This window comes from Gekko japonicus, unplaced genomic scaffold, assembly GCF_001447785.1.
Source record: "Gekko japonicus isolate JY-2015 unplaced genomic scaffold, Gekko_japonicus_V1.1 scaffold543, whole genome shotgun sequence".
NCBI lineage: Eukaryota > Metazoa > Chordata > Lepidosauria > Squamata > Gekkonidae > Gekko > Gekko japonicus.
In genome coordinates, this window is record NW_015160225.1 from 565,484 (window position 1) to 575,646 (window position 10,163).

Below are 10,163 nucleotides of genomic sequence, written 5' to 3' on the forward strand. Positions count from 1 at the left end.
TGACACTGTCTAACCATCTCATCCTTTGCCGTCCCCGTCTTCTTTGACCTTCAATCTTTCCCAGCATCAGGGTCTTTTCCAGTGAGTGCTCCCTTCTCATTTGGTGGCCAAAGTATTTGAGCTTCAGTTTCATTATCTGGCCTTCCAGGGAACAGTCAGGGTTGATTTCTTTTAGGATTGACTGATTTGATCTTCTTGCAGTCCAAGGGACTCTCAAGAGTCTTCTCCAGCACCATAGTTCAAAAGAATCTATTCTTCGGCGCTCGGCCTTCCTTATAGTCCAACTCTCGCAGCCATACATGACTACTGGGAATACCATTGCTTGGACCATGCGTATTTTTGTTGGCAGGGTGATGTCTCTACTTTTTATCATGCTGTTTAGGTTCGCCATCGCTTTCCTCCCAAGTAGCAGGCGTCTTTTAATTTCATGGCTGCTGTCACAGTCTGCGGTGATCTGAGATCCCAGGCATGTGAAGTCTGTCACTACTTCCACGACTTCCCCTTCTATTTGCCAAGGAGTGATGGGGCCGGATGCCATGATCTTAGTTTTTTTGATGTTGAGCTTCAAGCCCACTTTTGCGCTCTCCTCTTTTACTCTGAGCAAGAGGCTCTTTAGATCCTTTTCACTTTCAGCCATTAGAGTGGTATCATCTGCATATCTGAGGTTGTTGATCTTTTCCCCAGCAATCTTAATTCCCGCTTGTGATTCATCCAGGCCAGCATTTCGCATGATGTACTCTGCATATATATTAAATAAGCAAGGTGACAATATACATCCTTGTCGTACCCCTTTTCCTATGCTAAACCAATCAGTTGTTCCATATCCAGTTCTAACTGTTGCTTCTTGACCCTTATACAGGTTTCTCAAGAGACATGTGAGGTGGTCTGGTACTCCCATCTCTTTAAGGACCTGCCATAGTTTGTTGTGATCCACACAGTCAAAGGCTTTAGCATAGTCAATGAAGCAGAAGTAGATGTTTTTCCGGTACTCTCTTGCTTTCTCCATAATCCAGCGAATGTTGGCAATTTGATCTCTAGTTCCTCTACCTCTTCGAAACCCAGCTTGTACTTCTGGCAGTTCTCTATCCACGTACTGTTGAAGCCTAGCTTGTAGGATCTTGAGCATGACCTTGCTAGTGTGTGATATGAGTGCAATTGTGCGATAGTTTGAACATTCCTTGGCATTGCCCTTCTTTGGGATTGGAATGTATACAGACCTTTTCCAATCCTGTGGCCACTGTTGCGTTTTCCAAATTTGCTGCCAAATTGAGTGCAGCACTTTAACAGCATCATCTTCTAAGACTTTGAATAGCTCAGCTGGAATACCATCACCTCCACTAGCTTTGTTGTTAGTAATGCTTTCTAAGGCCCATTTAACTTCACATTCCAGGATGTCTGGCTCGAGGTCAATGATTATACCTTGTCAATGCCTTGTGGCTAATAGCCGCTGATGGACCTCTGCTAGGGTGCCCCTCACCCTAGGAATTTCATTCCTTATCATATTTCAAATAGATAGGAGACAGTGTCCCTGCTTTAGAGGCAATTAAAATTAGTGTTTACACAACAGGAACAGGGAGGTATGAATTGGTACTGAGAAATGTTTTCTTTGTTTTTCAGGATTTAGTAGAAGTTGGTGGAGTGGTATGAGGTTTCTAGTTTTAAACAGAGCATATCTTAAGGGAAGCTAAACTCTTCACTTCCCTGTGCCTCAGGAGCTGAGCCAAACGACATCATACACCTGACACGAGTCAGATCATGGGTGCACAACTTGACTTTCAGTCGATGAACCTCAGGGGATCTCACATCATTTGCTTGGCAGTGTGAGGGAGCGCTCGTGAGTGGAGGGAAGGAGCTTCCAGTTTCCCTCCCGCTTGATTTTTGTCAGTAGGAAAGGCAGGCTGCAAGGACACTTGGAGCTAGAGAAAAGGAGCTTTTCCTCCGCCACTGTTCCTGCTGGAAAAACTGGGCTGGAGGGAAACCAGATGCTTCTTCTCCCCACTCATAGCACCAAGCAAATAAGCACTGTTTAAGATCAAGTTTCCTAAATGTACATTTAACTATGAGTCTGGTTATGCATCTGTGACATGACACATGTTGGGCGCATCATGTAGTTACACAATCGGATCCTGCTTGAGTGGAAGAGCATTTCAAGATCCTTAACTTGTGATGACTGAAAAAAGACAGCAAGATGCTAAAGTAAGGATCAGATATTAGTGTTTTCTGATTGTTAGTATTGAAAATTATTGCAGCATTAATTAGGTATGTTAAAGAACAGACATGATTCAGTTCATATATGAAATTGTCTTTTACTGAGTGAAACCACTGGCCCATCTATCTCATTACTGTTACTCTAAGCCGCTCTCTAGAGATATACCAAGGTCTTCCTCAGCATTTGCTCTCTGGTACCTTTTTCATTAGGGGGCTGCAGTGGCTCAAGTGGTTCAGATGCTGAACTGCAGGCTGGAAAGTCAGTAGTTCAGCAGTTCGAGACCCGAGTGCCGCAAGACAGAGTGAGCTCCCATCTCTGGTCCCAGCTCCTGCTAACCTAGCAGTTCGAAAGCGAGAAATTGCAAGTAGATAAATAGCTACTGCTTCGGTGGGAAGGTAACAGCGTTCCGTGCGCCTTGGCATCTAGTCATGCCAACCACATGACCACGGAAATGTCTTTGGACAGAGCTGGCTCTTCAGCTCGGAAATGGAGATGAGCACCGCATCCCTAGAGTCAGATTCGACTGGCTTTCAAGCAAGGGAAACCTTTACCTTTACCTTTGTCATTGGAGATGTCAGTGATTCAACCAGGGATGTTTTGCAAGCATGGGCTGTACCACGGAGTACGGACCCCAGACTTTGATTAATCATTATCTGACTGCAATAACATAGATACTTACAGAAATATTACAAATTAAATTGATTTTATTTTAAATAATTACTTTAATCAGTTATACGGTATCAGGCAGGCATTTCATGATACATATATTATTGTATGGTGCCTAGTTTTCTTTAGGTGGTAAATAAATAAAATATCTTGGATTTTAGCTGTCTTCAAACCTATAATCTTAGGGCTCCTTATGGCTTTAACTCTGCCTTTCTTCAAATACAATTAATTGATTTCTGGCTGGTGCTTTTAATGTTACAGTTGAGCAGCAGATGATATCTTGAATAAATAATCTGTTGTAAAATGTCCTTCAGTATCTTGAATGACATGTGGACTGATGTGCACAAATAAATGGCCTCTTTAGCATCTGTTAAAATGTTGCAATATCTGTGTTGCATTTTAATGTGCTTTAATTTTCTTCAGTATGTCAAAACTCTTAGAAAGACATTGTTATGTGCATAGTTTGCAGTGCAACACTCTTAATCAGTCACATATGTATTAAATTGTATCTGAGAGAGGAGGCAGATTATTTTACAGGCATTAACCTGTAATTCAGTTCTTCATTTTACAATGGGATGAAATTATCAACTAAAAGGTAAGTTTGTTGACTCTGAACATAGTATTTAAAGCAGTGGTCTTCAACCGATAGATTGCAACTCTCAGGCGGATTATGGGGCCCCATCAGCCAGATCTCAAATCCTTACAGAGTTGCTTCCCCCCACCCCCTCTTTTTGGAAGGATCTACTGTTATTGTGCATACTTAGGACAAGGACACCCCACCTCTTGTATTTCTTTGCAGAGGAGCAGCAAGGTGAGATCACTCAGCAATGGAATGGTTTTTCTTGGTACAGGCAGGTTCAGAGATGCCCCTTCCTACAAAAGCTCTCCTTTCCCTTTTTGCTCTCTGTCCAGATTGAACCCTACTGGTCAGTCCTCCAGTCCTTTGTATATATTCTTCCAGCTGCTGATTAAGTCAAAACTCTGGAACCTCCATTTGCCATCACATGACTCTAAAGTTGCATGCCTTCTTGTCACGTGGTTGTATCTCAGTGAGTCCTAAATTGTTGCCTTGGGATTAAAAGTATCTGCAATGCAGTCTCCACGCTGTGGGGGGTGGGGGTTGGACGTTACATACCTTTCATTTTCAACATGCCATATCTTTTTACACAACCAAACAACAGATGTTATAGAACTGTATACCCCCAACTAATGCTTTTTGCCTTATCAATAAACCTCTGCAAAGTGGATCATATGCACATATTGATTTTATGCACCATTAAGTGACCATTCGTTGACACATATACAACCAGTGCTGCACCAGCTACACTGGTTACCAATGAAGTATTGAGTCAGGTTCAAGGTTTTGGTATTGACTTTAAGGCCTTGAGGAGTCTGGAACCTGCGCATCTTCAAGACTGCCTCCTCTGGTATGTCCTGGGGAGACTGTTGTGCTCTGTGGGAAAAACCTACTGGTGATCCCTGGCCCCAAAGATATCCAGCTGATCTTGACCAGAGCCAGAATTGTTTATGCCCCCCCCCCCCAAATGAGTACAGTGGTGGTGAGCACATCATTATGTTTATTTACTTTATTATGTATTTATATTTTACAATTTATTTATCAGTTTTCTGCTTGAGACTCAAGGTGGATTACATGGCATAAAACAATGTAACCTAATAGCACGAGAGACCTAATAAAGAATAAAATCTCCCAGAATTACAACTGATCACCAGATGAGAGAGATCACTTCCCCTGGAGATAATGGCTACTTCACAGTATAGACTCTATGGTATTATACCTTATTAATGTCCCTCCCCCACCTTCCCCAGACTCCATCCTCCAGATGTCCAGGAATTGCCCAACATGGAGTTGGCAACCCTAGCAGGCATGTGTATACACACTCTTCCTTTGCAGCTACAGCCTGCCTGGCATGCAGGGGAAGGGTGGTTTTTTTGCTTCATGCATAGGGGAAGGGGAGCTGTGGAGGCTCCCCTGTATGGATATAGAGAGTGATTCCCTTCTCCCCTGCTGAGAACAGTTGAAAGAGAAGACAAAATTTTTTGCTAGCAACAATTTTACAGTCATTTAAAAATGTTCGGATACCTTCAATCCACTGTGGGCTTGTGGTGCAGAGCTCTTCCTCCCTCAAGTGTTTTCAAGAGCTCAAATATCTCTGTGGGAACACGCACACACTGTAAAATGGTCATGAGTCTGCTTGTGAAAGGCAGAATGCAGAGGCTGCTGCTGCCACCCACCCCCTCTGATCCCAACCACCTTTGAACACTCCCCACCTGGGCTAAAATAGAATCCCCCCCTCAAAAAAAGCTGCTGCCTTATTTGTTACAGTGCTGCTGATCAGGGAGTCCATGACTGGCCCAAGCTAGCAAGAAGGCGCAAAAGGGACTGTGTCACATGCTTCAGAGCACAGCAGGAACAACTACTTTGTGCAGGAAGAAAAGAGCAAAGATAAAGCTGGGGAGGGAGCAGGGAAGAGGGAAGGAGAATCTCTCCCTCACTGGCAAAGCCTGGGAAGGAAGTGGGAGGAGGAAAGGAGACACCCTCTCTCATTGACAGAGGACTTGTGACAGATTCCACACCAATCCCTAGTGCTGATCGGAGGGGCATGACAAATTATTGGTGGGGCCCACTCCTTTGTGCACCACTGTAGCTATGAGCCTGTTTATACCCCCCCTTTCTTCCTAACAGGGATCTTAAGTGGCTTACATTGTTCTCTTCTCCCCCGTTTCATTCTCATAACAACCCGGTGAGATAGGTTGTTGAAACTGTGTGACTGGTGCAAGATTACTGAGCAAGCCTCCATGGCAACTGGGGATTCAGTGGGCTAGAAATAGTATAGCCGTGTTTAGGATGGTGCTGCTCAGGGGTCATTTCGTAGAAAAAGAGCTAGGGGGACTCATTAGCATAACTCATTAGCATATGCCACACCCCCTGACATCACCGGAAGTGTGTCCTCCCCACAGCCGGCGGCGACCTCCAGCGGGCACCAGCAGGGAGCTCCAGGCCCCGCCCTCCCGCACCTCACCCGGGGGGGATGGCGTCCCCCCGCGTCCCCCCCCCCAAATGACCCCTGGTGCTGCTAAATTTTTGCATACAAAAATTTAATGCTTTTAAAAGTGTTTAAAGCCTTGGTCCTTTATTTTTATCTTAAAATGTCAAAATCAGAAAAAAAAATTAATCCCAGATGGAACGTTGTTGCTAAGAAATGCACTGCTTTTTCTTGACAGAGTCCGAGGACATTGTAATCACAGTCACTGCCCTTTTAGCCAGCTTGAACAGTTGTTGTAATCCATGGATCTACATGTTCTTTAGTGGGCACCTTCTGCAAGACTTCATTCAGAGTTTTCCATGCTGTCAAAAACTAAAACAAACACTGAACAAAGAAGATTCTGAGAGCATCAGCAGGCGACAAACTTCTTTCACCAATAACAGAAGTCCAACAAACAGTTTGGAAACGTGGAGAGCATCTCCAAATTCATCAGAGTCTATCAAATTCATCCCTATTTCTTCCTGAGCCATGTATACAAAACTGATGGCCGTAGAGTGCCGGATCAGCACTTTAGCACTTTATCTGATCACAGCTACCAGTTATTGTACAGTAGATGTACTAAGAAGATTAACAGAAAAATTGAAGTTTATTACTTATGTCTATGATAATTTCGCATTGATGTAAATTAGTGTTGTGTATTCAGTGCAGTGAAAAAATGACACACGTAATATTTTTCTAAAATAAGACCGTTTATATGTAGTTTCTTTGCTTTCAGCACGTTATGCAGCAGGTAAGATTAAATACAGATGCTACCTAAACATAGTAAGGATGTTGGTTCAGACCTCTCTTGGAATACAGCCCTGTGTACATTTTCTATAAAATCAGTGAGGGTGACATGAAATTTATATAAGACATTGTGCCACTGCAAAATCCTACAGGTGAGTAGGATTTTTTCCAGCCAGCATCTCATTCAAATCAGGACTGTCATTATCATGAGCTTTTGTCACTGAGATTTAACTTTTTGTCTGTTATTGTTCTCAGAGAAAGGCCACTTGCACTTTAGCCCAAAAAGGATGCAAAGATCTTTCTTTTCTTCTGCCTCCTTATTTATTGACTTCATGTATACCCCATCTTTTCCCCCAATCGGGTTCCAAAACAGCTTACACTGTACTCCTTTATTTTGTCCTCATAAAAGCCCTGTAAGTTGAGGTTAGTCTGCGAGTGTGAGACTAGCCCAAGATCATTTAGCAAGCTCCCATGGCAGAGTAGGAATTCAAGCTGGAACCTGCCAGATCCTAGTCTGATACTCCAACCTTTACACCATACTAGCTGTCCTTCAGTTTTTTGATAGCTGCTGGTGAATTTGTTTTTCCAGCTGCTGATGGATTTGGGAATTTGGTGATTTCAACCCATTTCAGACATCCAGTCAAATTTATGGGCCTTTCCAGAGAGACCTCAATATTTCCTATGTCCTAGAAGTCTGGCATAGATGCTTTGGACTGGTGAGGCTTCTGTGCCATTGCTGAAGCCTGCCTTGATGACTCTTGTGTTAATGCAATTTCAACTATAGCAAGAGTTCTGGCACTTTATACAGGCCCCTTTCTTGTAGCTGCTCACCATTGCTGAATATAGACTATGAGTCTTTATGTACTGTTAGTTTTATTTGTGTTTTATTGGTTCCTATTATGCTTCTGTGTGCCACCCAAAGTAGAAAAAAAAAATCATATGATTTGCCTTTACAATAATTTCATGTTGCTTTCTTCTGTTTAGGCTCCCAGTTAGCGCCATCATAGGCTCTTTTCAGCACTACAACAGTCTATGTAATTTTCTCATATTTCTCACACGTAATTTTCTTATCTGCAGTAGCTCCCTACATTTATCTTCCCTGAATGGTTTCTTGCTGATTCCAAAATCTCAGTTTTGGTTTCATTAATTGTACAAGTATTGTTCATACAAGAATTATACATCTTGACTTTGTGGCATAATGGTGCCATTCAACTAGTTAACCAAAAGAAAATATGGTGAAACAATTTTCCAGATAACCATGCAGGTTTAAGACTACAACTCTGACATGTATGATATTTTCCTACCTTACAGCTACCAGAGAGTGCAGCATGAAACAAGCATGATGTTTCATGTACACAAGTGTTTCCCCAGTTTACCTGTCCTTCCTCTGCTACCAGAATATGTTGGAAAAATAGGCAAAAATACTTAAATACTCAGAGTTTGCAATGGATCTTTGCTTCACTGGAGAGGAGACATTTCTTTCTGTGTAAAAATCTTTATTTCTAAGGGAAGGGTTCACATGGAAAGCTACAAAACAAAAGAGATATCTAGACCTACATCTTTACATCCTTACAGCACAGAACACATGGTCACACACAATGTAGTTTCTTCTTCTTGTTGTACACAGTAGCCAATGATTGCTAGTAAACAGACTTAGATTTTCCCGGGCTATCTTCTCATTGGCTCTGAGCCAACTTTCCCTTCCAGGTCAGTCCAAACAATAGTACAGAAGGTAAAACAGATTAACCCTATAATGACTGGAATCTAGACCTTGCAAGTCACACATTTCCAACACTGTAAACATAATATAAATATATACACACACACACATCAAGCAACAATCAGCAATTATTTTTCCCCTTGTCAAACTTGACCTCTGAACTTTGATTAGCCTGCTACTAAGAGGTAAAGAAAATATTTGTATTATGTGCCTGAAATCTAAACTACTTGACCTATCAGATTCACATATATGTGTAATAAACACACACACAAATAAATTACATTTGCTTGTTGCTACACAATAAGTCAAAACTTATTGAAACTGTATATACTATACTTACCTGTCTGTCATAGGTAGAACAGAACATATGCAATATAATTTCTACAACATATGTTGAAAATCCTGTGCCATCAAGTTTCCTTAATAATAAATCATGAGAACTGGTATTAAGAATCCTTGGAGTAAGAATTCTTAAATGTTCTCCATAATCTCTTGAAAAAGAAAAGGAGATGAGTTTGAAAGAAAGTTTACCTTTTTAGTATTTCCTTTACAAGCATTCAGTTCATGGCCTCCCCCTATCATTTAAGTTTTTATGAGGAGTCCAAGTATTGTGATTCGTAGTAGCTATTCCTTTTAAGTTAAATTCTCAGCAAGCTTGAGTTCAAGGTTCCTGTCATGAAATACCCATTAAAAACCCCCCTGCAGTTTAGGGATTTATCCATCAACAGACTCCTGGACAAAATTAACTATCAGTATTATAGAAGATATATTATTATTACAACAGTTGTTTCAGTGGTCATCTATAAAGTAAAGACTGATCTTATGTTTAGGAGAATAATTTGATATAAGCCTTCCTAAATTAGTTCCCAAACAGAAAGCAGATGAGTGATGGAATGAATGAATGTGCCTTTCATCTAAGAACTTCACTGCCTGTGGACAGCTGATTAATCCCAAGGAAGAGGCTGAGTTCTGCATAAGAGGTATAATACAGTATTGGTCTATGACTGTGGAGAAGAGGGTTCGAATCTGTGTTCACCCATAAAGCTCTCTTCAAAAAAGTAAGTTTGTAGCTTGGGAATAGTGGAACTGGTTGGATGAGACAACTGGCAGGGGTTGGGCTGCCAGGTATGGCCTGGCAACCAGTGGGCATTGGGGGCAGGGACAGGGAGGGCCCTGTTGGCAACAGCATGATATCAGTCCTGGAGAAAAGCCAGAAGTTATATTAATTCCCTCTTAAGAATCATTAGAAACTAAGTGTATGCAAAACCACAAAGTTTCCACCAATTCCTAGAGAGGACTAACATCACTTCTGGGTATTTCTTGGAAGTGATTTCAAGCCATTGGCTCAACAACAATTTGTTTTTTGGTTTATTTTCCTCCTGCCACTTTAGGAAGAGAAGGTTGCTAGCAAGAGGTCTCCCACCATAGCAGAAGGCCTGGCAACCATGGGGATGGGCTCTTGCATGAGTATATGTCCACATGCATTTCACTTGAAAGCTTGAAAATGCTGGTTACACATGCTCAACTGATCAGCAGATGCTTGCAAAAATATGGGTAATTTTGAGTTCAGCATGATGGTATTTGTCCATTGTTACTTGCTTCAAATAGTTCACTGAGTTCCTACTTTAAAAAGGAGCCTGAGATCAAGATTCTTATATCAAGCATATGTGGGCATGTGCATGCAGACTTTTCATCTCGCTCTTATTCCTGATGCTAGCTTTGTTGTGTGAGCTATTGTGAGTATTGTAGTACCACTTTCCACTTTCTGAATGACACA

The 10,163-nt window shown here is 41.8% G+C and overlaps 1 protein-coding gene across 1 annotated transcript in view; it reads left to right on the top strand.

The window, feature by feature from the left end:
* Positions 1-6,405, top strand: part of AVPR1A (arginine vasopressin receptor 1A) — a 22,357-nt gene extending 15,952 nt beyond the window's left edge. The window contains exon 2 of the mRNA XM_015411731.1: positions 6,119-6,405. Coding sequence (XP_015267217.1) covers positions 6,119-6,405 — 287 coding nt within the window. The remainder of the gene's footprint in view (positions 1-6,118) is intronic.
* Positions 6,406-10,163: the final 3,758 nt, after the last annotated feature.